At 48.5% G+C, this 14832-nt stretch overlaps 1 protein-coding gene across 1 annotated transcript in view; it reads right to left on the bottom strand.

Moving 5' to 3' along the window:
* EFCAB8 (EF-hand calcium binding domain 8) overlaps window positions 1–14594 on the bottom strand; it is a 68382-nt gene extending 53788 nt beyond the window's left edge. Inside the window, exons 1-9 of the mRNA XM_039318913.1 lie at window positions 14473–14594; window positions 11458–11521; window positions 10373–10550; window positions 8831–8949; window positions 8123–8226; window positions 4965–5139; window positions 4287–4392; window positions 1917–2001; window positions 370–482 (exon numbers count right to left, since the gene is read on the bottom strand). Coding sequence (XP_039174847.1) covers window positions 370–482; window positions 1917–2001; window positions 4287–4392; window positions 4965–5139; window positions 8123–8226; window positions 8831–8949; window positions 10373–10550 — 880 coding nt within the window. The 5' untranslated portion in view covers window positions 11458–11521; window positions 14473–14594. The remainder of the gene's footprint in view (window positions 1–369; window positions 483–1916; window positions 2002–4286; window positions 4393–4964; window positions 5140–8122; window positions 8227–8830; window positions 8950–10372; window positions 10551–11457; window positions 11522–14472) is intronic.
* Between the last annotated feature and the right edge of the window lie 238 nt (window positions 14595–14832).

Here is a 14832-nt window from a genome sequence, read left to right as displayed (position 1 = left end):
CCCCCCTCGTCCTTCTCTTCATTAAACTAGATAGACCCAATTCCAGCAACCGTTCCTTATATGTTTTAGCCTCCAGTCCCCTGATCATCTTGGTTGCTCTTTTCTGCACTCTTTTTGGAGTCTCAACATCTTTTTTACATTGTGGTGACCAAAACTGGGTGCAGTATTCCAGGTGTGGCCTCACCAAGGCCTTGTAAAGTGGTATTAACACTTCACATGATCTTGATTCTCTCCCTCTGAACTTGGGGGAAGGGAAGGGAAATGGAATGCAGGCTACAAAAATAAAGAAGGAAGACCATGAGACCCTTCGGTGTCTGGCCAAACTCAGAGACACTTCTTCTCCTGTCCAGCTGCCAGCTGGCATCTCACCTATGTAGCTGCGGACGTTGAAGAGGCCATTGGTGACCACGTCGGTGGAGGTGAAAATCAGGACGTTCCCCTTCAGGTCTCCCACGCAGAAAACCCCTTTGCACCCATCTGTCCTGGTTGAAAGAGGAAGGAACGAGAAATAGGTTGCTGTGGGCACCCAGCCTGGCAAGGCCTGAGGGAGACGGGCAACGATTTGGCAGTCCGCAGAAGATCTCCATGGGGTCCTTGGTGCCCTCCCAGCTGGGACATTTTTTGAAGATGCTTTTCATTACCAAACTAGGTGCTGTCATCAGCGCTAGGGAGGAGGACTGTGGGGTCCTTGGGGCTCTCTGAGCTTCGTTGTTTTCTTGCAGATGTTTCATTACCCAACTAGGGAACATCATCAGTGGGAGAAGAGAGTGGAGTTTGCAGAGAGGAGGAGGGGGAGGGGGAGGAGAAGTGGAGGAGGAGGAGAAGTGGAGGAGGACGACTGTGGGGTCCTGGGTGCTCTCTGAGCTTGGTGGTTTTCTTGCAGACGTTTCATGACCCAACTAGGTAACATCATCAGTGCTAGAAGGAAGGTTTGCAGAGAGGACAAGGAAAAGGAGGAGGAGGAGGAGGAGGAGGACTGTGGGATCTTTGGTGCTCTCTGAGCTTGGCTGTTTTCTTGCAGGCATTTCATGACCCAACTAGGGAACATCATCACTGCTAGAAGAGAGTGGAGTTTGCAGAGAGGAGGAGGGGGAGGGGGAGAGGGAGGAGAAGTGGAGGAAGAGGAGGAGGAGGAGAGGAAGATAACTATGGGGTCCTTGGTGCTCTCTGAGCTTGATAGTTTTCTTGCAGACATTTCATGACGCAACTAGATAACATCATCAGTGCTAGAAGGGAGTGGGGTGTGTGGAGAGGAGGAGGAGGAGGAGGAGGAGGAGGAGGAGGAGGAGGAGGAGGAGGAGGAGGAGGAGGAGGAGGAGGAGGAGGAGGAGGAGGAGAACTGTGGGGTCCTTGGTGCTCTCTGAGCTTGGCGTTTTCTTGCGACGTTTCATGACCCAACTAGGGAACATCTCAGTGTTAGAAGGGGAGAATTTGCAGAGAGGATGAGAGGAGCGGAGGTAGGAGGAGGAGGAGGAGGAGGAGGAGTAGTAAGGGAGAGGAGGAGGAGGAGGAGGAGGAGGAGGAGGAGGACTGTGGGGTCCTTGGGACTCTCTGAACTTGGATGATTTCATGCAGACATTTCAGCAGTGGAAGATCTTCCACCTTGAACCACAATTGTGGAATCACAGTGTTGAAGGGGACCCCAGAGAACATCTAGTCCGGCCTACAAAGAATGGCTTGCCTTGTCAGAATGGGTAAGACCCCCAGTCCCAACCCCCCAATTCCCCCCCACACACACACTGAAAGGGCCAGCCAGTGTAGATAAACAGAGAGCAAAAAAAGAGGAATTTTCTTTGGCTCTCGGTGGTTTCATGAGCCACGGCTCCCATCGCTCCACAGATGCCCCCAGCAATAGGAGACAGTCCCACCCAACCTTTACACACACACACACACACACACACACACACACGACCTACCAGTAGTCCATGGCTGTGGCACATCCATCCAAGTCGACTAAGGAAAAAAGGCGGTCGCATTTGTTGCCTCCAATGTCAAAGAACTCTGGGTGGAAAGAGAGACAGTGGTTCTGGCAACCTCACATTTGTGAAAGGAACACACCAAAAAGAGAGGGGGGGGAGGGAAGAAAGAAAGAAAGAAAGAAAGAAAGAAAGAAAGAAAGAAAGAAAGAAAGAAAGAAAGAAAGAAAGAAAGAAAGAAAGAAAGAAAGAAAGAAAGAAATGTAAGGAAGGAAGGAAGGAAGGAAGGAAGGAAGGAAGGAAGACAGAAAGAAAGAAAGAAAGAAAGAAAGAAAGAAAGAAAGAAAGAAAGAAAGAAAGAAAGAAAGGTGAGAAAAGAAGGAAGATGGAAAGAAAGAAAGAAAGAAAGAAAGAAAGAAAGAAAGAAAGAAAGAAAGAAAGAAAGAAAGAAAGAAAGAAAGAAAGACGGAAAGGCAATGAGTGGAAACTAATCAAAGAGAGAAGCAACCTAGAACTAAGGAGAAAGTTTGTAAAAGTGAGAACAGTTAATCAGTGGAATGACTTCCCTCCAGAAGTTGTGGGCGCTCTATCACTGGAGGTTTTCAAAAATGAATAGAATAGAATAGAATAGAATAGAATAGAATAGAATAGAATAGAATAGAATAGAATAGAATAGAAGCTGGAAGGGACCTTGGAGGTCTTCTAGTCCAGCCCCCTATTTATTTATTTTATTTATTTATTTATGAGACTTATATACCGCTTTAAGTGCAAGCACTCTCTAAGCGGTGTACACCAGTAAGCAATGTATATATATATTTACATTGCCCCCAACAATCTGGGTCCTCATTTTACCTACCCCATACCATTTCAGATAGGTGATTGTCTAGTCTCTTCTTAAAAACCTCCAGTGATGGAGCACCCACGATTTCTGGAGGCAGGCTGTTCCACTGGTTGATTGTCCTCACTTTCAGGCAGTTTGTCCTTAGATCCAGGTTGCTTCTCTCTTTGGTCAGTTTCCAACCCTTGTTTCTCGTCCTTCCCTCTCGTGCTTTGGAGAATAACATGACCCCCTCTTTCTTGTGGCAGCCCCTCAGATACTGGAACGCTGCTATCATGTCTCCCCTATTTCCTCTTTTCTTTAGACCAGCCAAACCCAAGTCCTGCAGCCGTTCTTCGTATGTTTTAGTCTCCAAGCCTTGAATCATCTTAGTTGTTCTTCTCTGAACTTTTTCCAAACTCTCAACATCTTTTTTGTGATAAGGGGACCAGAATTGGCTGCAGTGTTCCAGGTGTGCCATTGCTAGGGCTTTATAAAGCGGTGCTAATACTTTGCGTGATCTTGCTTCTATGCCTCTGTTTATACAACCCAGGATTGTGTTGGCTTTTATGGCTGCTGCTGCACACGGCTGGCTCATAGTCAAGGGATCGTCCACGAGGACTCCAAAGTCCCTCTCCCAGTTGCTGTTTTTGAGCCAAGTCTCGCCCAATCTGTATTTGTGCCTTTGGTTTTTCCTGCCTAAACGTTGAAATTCATTTTGTTGGATAGGGCTCATCCTTCACGTTTGTTCAGATCTTTTCGAATCTCCATAGACATTTCTCAAAATGTATGTTGGAAATGCAATTTTCGATGGACTTGTGACGAAGCAAAGAAGCATTTGGGCTCCGATTCACGTTGCAGTGCAAAAACCTCTTACGGCGAGCATAAAATTGAAAACTGAAGTTTTCCTTTTAGGAAAGGAAGATTGTCTTTGACTTACACAGTTTTTTTTAGTGACTATCGGAAGTTAACAACGGCACGGGAACAAAAAAGGACTCGTGACCATTTTTCCCACTTATGAACATTGCCTCTCCAACTGCTTCATATTTATGACGGCTGCCACATCCTGGGGTTGTGTGATCCCCTAGGGCAGTGGTTCTCAACCTGTGGGGTCGAACGACCATTTCACGGTGGTCGCCAAACAACGCAGTCCTCCATTTTTTTCCCCCTTTTCCTTAGCTGTGCTACTCCTTTTTATTCTATTGGCTTTCGAAAGCCAATAGAATAGACTCTCTTGAATAGAGTCTAATTCTATTGGCTTTCAAAAGCCAATAGGAATTGTCCAGGCTGTCTCTGCCCTGCTGAGCCCGCCCAAAGTCCCATTCTGCAAACGGGGCTGCACCAGTTGAGTAGTCCTCGACTTACGACCGGTTGAGTAGTCCTCGACTTACGACCGGTTGGGGGGTCGCAGCATTAAAAAGGTTGAGAACCACTGCCCTAGGGGGACTTTGGGGAGAAGCAAACTCAAATGGGGAAGCCAGAGTCACTCTGCACACACAGGGACCCCCCCCCAAGAGACCCAGATCAAGGGACCACCATGATAAATGGCTTACCAATATCCTGGTCTGTGGTCGAAACCGCCAAAAGATTGAGGTTGGGTAGGCATAACATGTCAATCACCCAGAGCTTCAAACTGTGACGTCGCTTCGTCTGGTCCAGCTGTGGTTTGGAGAGAGAAAACAGAGAATAACCAAATTGAAGGGACCTTGGAGGTCATCTAGTCCAACCCCCTGCTCAGGCAGGAAACCCTACACTATTTCAGACAAATGGCTGTCCAGTTTCTTCTTAAAAACTTCCAGTGTTGGAGCATTCATCGCTTCTGGAGGCAGATTGTTCCACTGGTTAATTGTTCTCACTGTCAGGAAGTTTCTCCTTAGTTCTAGGTTGCTTCTCTCCCTGATTTAGTTTCCATCCATTGCTTCTTGTCCTGCCTTCAGGCGCTTTGGAGGATAGCTTGACTCCCTCTTCTTTGGGACAGCTCCTGAGAGATTGGAACGCTGCTATCCTGTCCCCCCTCATCCTTCTGTTCATTAAATTAGACATACTCAATTCCTGCACCCACAACTTCTGGTGGCAAGTTGTTCCACTGGTTAATTGTTCTCCCTGTCAGGAAGTTTCTCCTTCGTTCCAGGTTGCTTCTCTCCTTGATTAGCTAAATGATACCAGACGGACTTCTTCAGGAGATCCCGGACACCTCCCCCCTCCCCCCCAGGAGAAACTGAGTCACCTACATATACCGTCCGGAGCATCTTAAAAGCGTCGCTCCAGTAATGCAGAATCCCGTCTCTGCTCACGGTCAGGAAGCGTCCTGAGGGAGGCCGGCTGCTACTTTTCCACGTTTTCTCCATCAAGCCCCGAGCCTGGCTCGGGAAAAACTGGATCCGGACGATGTCCTCCGAGTGGGACCTACGGGAAGGACAGCGAGGAAGTTGAGGGGGGGGGGAAATCAGCCGATAAAAGAAGCATCTCTTTAGGTCCCAAATGTGCTTTGTTCAGGAGGCAACTGAACTTCCTTGTATTTCTTTGAAGAGGTTTCACTTCTCATCCCAGAAGCTTCCTCAGGTTCTGACTGGATGTGGGGAAGGGAAGGATTTATACTCCTTGCAGACAGCCAGTCTTTTGTCTCTTTTTGGAGAGTCCTTGAGGCCACTTGGAGGTTTATCTGTGTCCTCAGTGGTGCTTTTTCCGGAGGCAACTGGACTTTCTTGTTGTGGGAAGTCAGCCCCCCTCCCAAGAGAAAGAAATATTTTTGGAAATATTTAAGAGGCAGAAAAGCATGCCCAGTTTTCTTTCTTAATAGCCCCAAGTCTCCCTCCCTCAAGCAGAAACCAGCTCTGTAGAAATGCAGATGTGATAATCCATTCAGGAAAGTTGGAGCTAGAAGCTTAGGAAGACAAAGACCACCTAAAATCTACATAGCCCACCCAAACTCTAAGACAGGACATAATAGGATTAGCCCCCAGAGGCCAAAGGGCACACCCAGACTCAGGTCAGAATACATGACACAGGAAATACAAAGCCTCAAACAGGAACAGGAAATAACTCCAAACAAAAGGCTCCAGAGGGTATAAAAACCCACTCCCTACATGTGCTTGCTCTCTTTTCTTCCAGAACCAACTTTCTGTCTGGCTCTCCTCTCCAATACACTGCAACCTTCTTTCTAAAGCAGCCGCCATGTTGTTTATTCCCGGCTTGGACTGAATCACGTTGAAGGCTTTTCCTTCAACATTGTTTTTCCTTGAAGACATTTTGCTTCTCATCCAAGAAGCTTCTTCAGGTTCTGACTGGGTGGTGGGGAATGGAAGGACTTGGAATACCTCTAAATCTGCGGTCTCCAACCCTTCTCAGTTGGCGGACTGGAGGGAAAGGGAGGAGAAAGCATTTTACACGTGCGTGCACGCACACACACAAATGGGGCTGTGAGCACATGTGATGCAAATGAGGCAGTGCTTGCGCCCACATGACACTCACTAGCCCTGCCCCGTTTTTGCTGCGGGGGCGTTAGCACCTCCCTGTTTTCACTGTGCGCTGCCCCGTTTGTGCCGCGCACCACCCCATTTTCATAGCAGCGACACTAGTGCGAGTAAGAGTGACTGCATGCCCACGTGTGTGTACACCGGCTAGCCTGTCCCGTGGCCAGCAGGCCATGGTCCAGTAACGGGCCACAGCCCACAGGTTGGGGACTCCTGCTCTAAATGGTCTGAACGACTCTCTAAAAGCAGGCAAAGGACCAGCTGTCTGCAAGGAGTATAAATCCTTCCATTCCCCACCATTCGGTCAGAACCTGAGGAAGCTTCTTTGGATGAGAAGCGAAACGTCTTCAAAGAGAAAAATGAAAGTCCAGTTGCCTCATGAAAAAGCTACACGTTTCTTCTCTCTTCTCCAGAATTGTGTATGTTCAAGAGCAGTTGCAGAAGCTGCCCACCCCATAAGAGGTGAAAGGATGGGGGGGGGTCTAGAGGTGGCAACTCACTTCATGCCTCCATGTTTTGAGGACTTTGCTGTCCCTTGTCTTTCAAATGCAAATGGACCACTGAATCTTATCCTGATGGGTTTGTTCTCCTAGGACAGTGTTTCCCAAACTTGACAATTTTAAGGCATGTGGACTTCAACTCCCAGAATTCCATAGCCAGCATTACTGGCTGTGGAATTCTGGGAGTTGAAGTCCTCATGCCTTAAAATTGTCAAGTTTGGGAAACACTGTCCTAGGATGTACCCTGCATTTGTGAAGTCGTTGTTTCGTTTCCCCAAGGTACATGTGCAGAGTCAACGACTCTCTAAAAGAAGGCAAATGACCAGCTGTCTGCAAGGAATATATAAATCCTTCCGTTCTCTCACCATCCAGTAAGAGCTGAAGAAGCTTCTTGGATGAAAAGCAAAACATCTTCAAGGACAAAAACAAAAAGTCCAGATACCTCGCAAAAATGCTTCTTTGGGACAACCAGGACCTGGAGAATCTCCATAGTCCAGGGATAGGCCACCTTGGCTCTTTTATGACTCGTGGACTCCAACTCCCAGAATTCCTGAGCCAGCCACGCTGAGGGGAAAGGGAGAGGTTTCCAAGCTGAGCCAGGCTGGCTCAGGAATTCTGGGAGTTGAAGTCCACGAGTCACGAGGGGGCCATAGTTCCCCCATGCTGGCTCAGGAATTCTGGGAATTGAAGTCCACGAGTCATGAGGGGGCCATAGTTCCCCCATGCTGGCTCAGGAATTCTGGGAATTGAAGTCCACGAGTCATGAGGGGGCCATAGTTCCCCCATGCTGGCTCAGGAATTCTGGGAATTGAAATCCACCAGTCATGAAGGGGCCATAGTTCCCCCATGCTGGCTCAGGAGTTCTGGGAGTTGAAGTCCACGAGTCATAAAAGAGCCAAGGTTGCCTACCCCCACCATAGTCTCTTTGGGTCCTTTTCAGCTGGCATTATAGAGGACAATATTTGGGGTGGGGGAGAGAGAGCTAGACGAAGATTCCCACCCTGTGCAGATAAGTCCTCAACTTATGACATTTGGGAGTGGAATTTCGATCGTAAGTCGAGTCACCACGTGACCAGATTTGATTTTATGCGCAGTCTGATAGCAGTCATGAAAAAAATGAAGTGGTTGTTGAAGTGAATCCAGCTTCCCAAGTGGACTTTTTTGCCCTAAAACTGGCAAAAAAAAAAGGTCCACAATTAAGCGGCTGCAGAATGCTGCAGTCTGTCGAATGTCAGCTGGTTGCCCAGTGTCCAAATTGCACAACGGCATGACGTTTCATGACCCAGGTAGGGAATATCATCAGTGCTAGAAGGGAGGGGGGCTGTGGAGGAGGAGGAGGAGGAGGAGGAGGAGGAGGAGGAGGAGGAGGAGCTGAAGCTGTTGTTCATGGAGGCTACCCTCAAGGGGTCCCCTTACACTGAGACGGTTTTCATGTTGGTCTGGAACTCCGGAAGCAACTTGCTCTTCAGCATGTCGTCCTTCCCACGATATTCCCGAAGCATGTAATTCAGATACTCCTCCTGCAAGGAGATGCTCCTTCTGGTTAGGCCACCTGTGTGCCAGGTGTTACCCCGACTGCTCTTTAGAAGGCCAGATCCTGAAGTGGAAACTCAAGGACTTTGGCCATCTAATGAGAAGGAAGGACTCCCTGGAGAAGGGCCTAATGCTGGGAAAGATGGAGGGCAAGAGAAGAAGGGGACGACGGAGAAGGAGGTGGCTGGATGGAGTCCCTGAAGCAGTAGGTGTGAACTTAAATGGACTCTAGAAGATGGGAGAGGACAGGAAGGCCTGGAGGAACGTTGTCCATGGGGTCACGATGGGTCGGTCACGACTTCGCAATTAACAACAACAAAGTCAAAAATATATTTCACTTGAAAGAGCCCTCAAGCTATGATCCAATTCCGGGGAGACGGAGCTGAGAAAGGGGGAGGAAGTTATATGAGGGATGAAGAATGGCGCTGAGAAACAACGGGGAAATCAAGACAAAGGGCTTTGTAGTCCAACACATCTGGTGGGCCTCCATTTGGAGGAGATGGGGGCAACCTACGTTGATGATTCAGCCCTCTTTGTAAGGGGCCGGGGAAAAGTGGGGACGGGGATTTAGGGTCAAAAGAAGGCCCCTACCCAGTCCACAGAGCCATCGCAGTTGGCGTCCACCTTCATGAAAATGACATCCACGTCTTCATCAGAAAGTTCGCCCAGGATCTTCTTTATCGCTTTACGGAACCGTTCCATATCAAGCCCTAACGAGAACCGAAAAACAGATGCCATCAAATCTGTCCCAAAGGTGCTTCTTTTTTCAGGAGGCAACTGGACTCTCTTGGTTTCTCTTTGAAGAGGTTTCGCTTCTCATCCCAGAAGCCTCTTCAGGTTCTGACTGAATGCTGGGGAAGGATTTATACTCCTTGCAGACCGCCGGTCCTTTGCCTTCTTTGAGAGAGTCCTTGAGGCCACCTGGAGGTTCACCTGTGTCCTCAGGGTCACCTGAGTGGTGCAAATGGGCATGGAGCCTTCTTGGAACTGTTGAAAGGACTATGTTGTAGACTGGAGAAAGAGGGCAACCCCTTCACAAATGCAGGGCACAACGTAGGAGAAGAAATCCATCAGGACAAGATTCAGCGGTCCGTCTACATTTGAAAGACACAGGCCGCTCTTTCAAAGACAGCAAAGTCCACATTTTGGACCGAGAGGACCGCTGGTTTGAAAGAGGGGCCCATCTAGATTAAAACTGAACAGCCCTCCCTCAACAGAAGGGGAGGGATATGACACCACCTCTCTCCAGTCTACAACACAGTCCTTTCAACAGTGCTGGTTATTTGCATTCCTTTAGAGGGTCATTGAGGCCACTTGGAGGTTTGTATGTGTCCTCAGGGTCACCTGAGTGGTGCAAATGGGTGTGGAGCCTTCTACAACACGGTCCTTTCAACAGTTCCAAGAAGGCTCGACACCATTTGCACCACTCAGGTGACCTGAGGACACAGGTACGTCTAACCAGGTGTCCTCAACAACCCTCTCAAAGAAGGCAAATGACCAGTTTTGCAAGGAGTATAAATCCATCCCTTGCCCACCATCCAGTCAGAGCTGAAGAAGCTTCTGGGAGGAGAAGCGAAGAAATTTTCAAAGAAAAAACAAGAAAGTTCACTGGATGGTGGGGAAGGGAAGGATTTATATTCTTTGCAGACAGCTGGTCATTTGCATTCGTTTAAAGAGTCATTGAGACCACTTGGAGATTTACCTCTGCCCTCAGAGTCACCTGAGTGGTGCAAATGGGTGTGGAGCCATCTTGGAACTATTGAAAGGACCGTGTTGTAGAAGGCTCCACACCCATTTGCACCACTCAGGTGACCCTGAGGACACATACAAACTCCAAGTGGCCTCAACGACCCTCTAAAGGAATGCAAATAACCAGCGGTCTGCAAGGAGTACAAATCCTCCCATTTCCCCACCACCCAGTCAGAACCTGAAGAAGCTTCTTGGGTGAAAAGCGAAACGCCTTCAAGGAAAAACCAAAACAGTCCAGTTGCCTCCTGAAAAAAAAAGCACCTGGTGTCTCCAGGACTGGGGGAGAAGATCTCAAGTGGTTGTGTGGTCTTTGAAGCCCAGAGAAAGACCCCCCCTTCTTTCCCCCACCAGACAGAGCCACGGTGGAGTGAGGACCCTCCTCACCTTCGCCATCCACGTCTGCTTCTCGGAAAGTACGCTCCAACTTTTGCAAGTGGTCATAGTTGATCTGCTCCTCCAGCAGTTTGCAGCGGGCTTCGTCGTAAACATCTGCAAACTTCATCAAGTGCCGGTGGGATGAACACAGGCGCCCGGCTTTGCTCAGGATGCCGGGAAGCCTCATCTGTGGGAAGGATCAGAACGTCCGTAGTCCTTGACTTACGACCCCAACCGACCCCAACGTTTCCGTCGCTAAGCGGGACACCCGTTTACTGAGCTTTGCCCCCTTTGACGACCTTCCCTGCCTCCATTGTTAAGCGAATCGCTGCAGTTGTCAATGCTGCAAATATTGTATTATTCTTGCTTTTGACAAGATGCAGAATTGTCTGGTAGTTATGGGGTTAATACAGAGCCGAAGGGGGGTTGGGGGTAAAGCCCTGGAAACAATGAGGAAGGAAACCTTTGACCTTCACACTAATTGGATAATGTGAGATATGACGGCTAATTTAGGGAGGGAACATGCTGATAATTTAACTGCTCAGAGGAAGAGAAGTTAGATCAGTGTTTGTCAACCGTGACAATTTGAAGGCATGTGGACTTCAACTCCCAGAATTCCACAGCCAGCAATGCTGGCTGTGGAATTCTGGGAGTTGAAGTCCACATGCCTTCAAATTGTCACGGTTGAGAAACACTGACTTAGATCCTAGCATCCCTCTGTTATGCACGTGCCGACATTTTGTCACGATCACTGACTTTTAGGAAAATAAATGCCTGGAAGTTCTTTGAAGTGTTTCATTAGCCGGAACCATAACAGCGGTGGTTAAATTGGCCACTGGGTTAAATGAATCTGCTTGTCAGAAGTTCGCAAAAGGGGATCACGTGGCCCCTCTCCCCCCTCGCAGGGTACTGCAACCGTCATAAATCCGAGTCAGTTGCCAAGCGTCGGGATTTTTTTATCACGGGGCCAGGGGGGATGCTGCAGCCCTCATAAGTGCGAAAAACGGCCGTGCACGTGTCACTCTTTTTCCGTGCGGTTGCAACTCGGAACAATCGAAATGCACTGTGCTGCAGCCCCTTTCCCAGATACTTACTGCAGGGTGTGGCGCTGTTGCTACCTGTTTGAAGCCCAAGTCTCCCTCGGAATCCACACCTCCCCTAAAAATAGAGAGGCAAGCCGACATCAACTCCAAGACCGTAAATGCTGGCCTGTGGTCAGCAGAGCCCGCCCGCCCCGTTGAACCGTCCAGGTGGAGGGTTGGAAAAAAGAAGAGATTCATAACTCAGCGGCGAACTCCGAGGCCGGCTTGTTTTCTTGCACGCGTTTCGTGGCTCGGCTAGCTAAAAGCATCAGTCTAGTAGGGAGAGAGGCTTGTGGAGGGCTGGTGGAGGAGGACCGTGGGGTCCTTGGTCCTCTCTGAGATTGGTGGTTTGCTTGCAGATGTTTCAGGATCCAACTCCATGACCTCGGCAGCGCTAGAGTGAATGGTGTTTGCAGGGAGGAGGAGGAGGAGAAGAAGTAAGGAGAAGAAAGACTGTGGGGTCCTTGGTGGTCTGTGAGCTGGGTGGTTTTCTTGCAGACGTTTCATGACCCAACTAAGTAACATCATCAGTGCTAGAAGGAAGGGTTTGCAGAGAGGAGGAGGAGGAGGAGGAGGATTGTGGGGTCCTTGGTGGTCTGTGAGCTGGGTGGTTTTCTTGCAGACGTTTCATGACCCAACTAAGTAACATCATCAGTTGTAGAAGGAAGGGTTTGCAGAGAGGACAAGGAAAAGGAGGAGGAGGAGGAGGAGGAGGAGGAGGAGGAGGAGGAGGAGGAGGAGGAGGAGGAGGAGGAGGAGGAGGAGGATTGTGGGGTCCTTGGTGGTCTGTGAGCTGGGTGGTTTTCTTGCAGACGTTTCATGACCCAACTAGGTAACATCATCAGTGCTAGAAAGCAATAGTGTTTGCAGAGAGGAGGAGGAGGAGGAGATTGTGGGGTGTTTGCTGCTTTCTGAGCTTGCTTGTTTTCTTGTAGATGTTTCATGGCCCAACGAGGGAACATCATCAGTGCTAGAAGGAAGTGGGGTTTGCAGAGATGATAATGATAATGAGGAGGAGGGGGAGAAGGAGAAGGAGGAGGACTGTGGGGTCTTTAGTGCTCTCTGAGCTGGGTGGTTTTCTCGCTGACCTTTCATGACCCAACCATGCAACATCATCAGTGCTAGAAAGCAATGGTGTTTGCAGAGGAGGAGGAGGAAGAGGAGGAGGATTATGGGGTTCCTGGTGCTTTCTGAACTTGGTGGTTTTGTTGCAGATGTTTTATGATCCAACTAGGAAACGTCATCAGTGCTAGAAGGGAGTGGGGTTTGCAGAGATGAGGAGGAGGACGGTGAGACCTTGGTGCTCTCTGAGCTTAGTTGTTTCCTTGCAGACGTTTCATGACCCAACTAGGCAACATCATCATCATTAGTGTTAGCTCTAGTGACTAGCACTGATGAAGTTACCTAGTTTGGGTCATGAAATGTCTGCAAGAAAGCAACCAAGCTCAGAGGGCACCAAGGACCTCTCAAGATACCAACTGTTCATCCTCACTTCTTGAAGGCTTTCCTTGAACATGGGTACCCTAAAGTGGACTTCCCTTCCAGATCTTTTTGAAGGCCCAGCAACCGGTCAAGATCAACCCTGAGAATCCTTAGATGGGGCTGAGTTTATGTAACTCTCAATCCAGAGCAGTTTCTCAACCTTAGCAACATTGAGATAAGTGGATGGCTGGGAATTCTGGGAATGGAAATCCACATATCTTCAAGTTGCTAAAATTGAGAATCACGGTTCTATAATCAGGGTTGAATGCCCACAACACCTTGAACCCCTAAGCTATCCAAACCTCATTTCCGCCTTTCACCAAACTTATTGTGTGAATATAAGCAGAGAATCCATTCAGAATAAACAGAATAATAGAGTTGGAAGACACCCTGGAGATCTTCTAGTCCAAGCAGGAAACCCTAGACCAGTGTTTCCCAAACTTGGCAATTGTAAGGCATGAGGACTTCAACTCCCAGAATTCCACATGCCTTACAATTGTCAAGTTTGGGAAACACTGCCCTAGACCATTGCAGACAAATGGTTGTCCAATTTCCTCTTTAAAACCTCCAGTGATGGAGCACCCACAACTTCTGGAGGCAAGGTGTTCTACTGGTTAATTGTCCTCACTGTTAGGAAGTTTCTCCTTAGTTCTAGGTTGCTTCTCTCTTTGATGAGTTTCCATCCATTGCTTCTTGTCCGGCCTTCAGGTGCTTTGGAGAATAGTTTTGATCCCCTCTTCTCTGTGATAGCCCCTCAAATATTGGAAGACCACTATCATGTCACCCCCTACTCCTTCTTTTCATTAAACTAGACATGTCCAATTCCTGCAACCGTTCTTCATATATTTTAGCCTTCAGTCCCCTAATCATCGTTCACGTCACAAAGTCCAAAATCATTTAAGATGTTGAGGGACTGGAAAAAATCGAGAGAAGAGAAATTAAGATGATCAAAGACCTGGAGACCAAAATGTATGAAGAACGGCTGCGGAACTTGGGTTTGGCTAGTCTAAAGAAAAGAAGAAATAGGGGAGACATGATAGCAGCGTTCCAGTATTTGAAGGGCTGCCACAAAGAAGAAGAGGGGGTCACGTTATTCTCCAAAGCAGCAGAGGGAAGGACAAGAAGCAACGAATGGAAACTGATCAAGGAGAGAAACAACCTGGAATTAAGGAGAAACTTCCTAACAATGAGGACAATCAACCAGTGGAACAGAAGTTGCCTCCAGAAATCCTGGGCGCTCCATCACTGGAAGTTTTTAAAAAGAGACTGGACAATTATCTGACTGAGATAGTGTAGGACCTCCTGCTTGAGCATGGGGCTGGACTAGAAGACCTCCAAGGTCCCTTCCAGTTCTATTCTATTCAGCTGTTGTGGTTGCCAACCGTGTGGTGGTGGTGTTAAGCCAATTGCAAGTTGCTGAAGAAACCGTGGTTAAAGAAATGTGTAACTTGGCACCAGGAATGAATTCAACATCAGCCATGGATGCCAGCAGAGAGAGGGAAGTCGTCTGCTCCTGGTAGAAGGACACAAGAGAGCACTACTTACCATGTGACGGAGGGATGGAGACTCAGCTTTCCTGGAGTGCTGATTTGAGAGTCATTCCCCCAGCTGAAGAAAGCATTGGGGGTCCTCCCAATGGAAGAGGTTGTCGTTCGATGATAGGACTCCTGTTGCATGTTTAGGCACCGATTCAGGAGGTCCAACCTGAACTTTCTCCACTTCTTTGGCTCCCCACAAACTCAACTGTGATGTCAAACTTCGGAACGCTGATCTCACTTCCCAGAACATCTGGAGCTCCTGGTGTTGCCCTGACATACACAAGTTTTCTAGTCGCGGTAGAAGTCTTTCACTCGTGTCATCGTTCTACCTCTTTGGGGACAGTGACCGTCTTTTCGTCCTTGAGGG

This window comes from Crotalus tigris, unplaced genomic scaffold (genome assembly GCF_016545835.1).
Source record: "Crotalus tigris isolate CLP2741 ecotype Arizona unplaced genomic scaffold, ASM1654583v1 scf7180000021643.52994198:917841, whole genome shotgun sequence".
Lineage (NCBI taxonomy): Eukaryota > Metazoa > Chordata > Lepidosauria > Squamata > Viperidae > Crotalus > Crotalus tigris.
The sequence above is the reverse complement of the archived record's forward strand: the minus strand, read 5'-3'. Positions and strand labels throughout refer to the sequence as shown.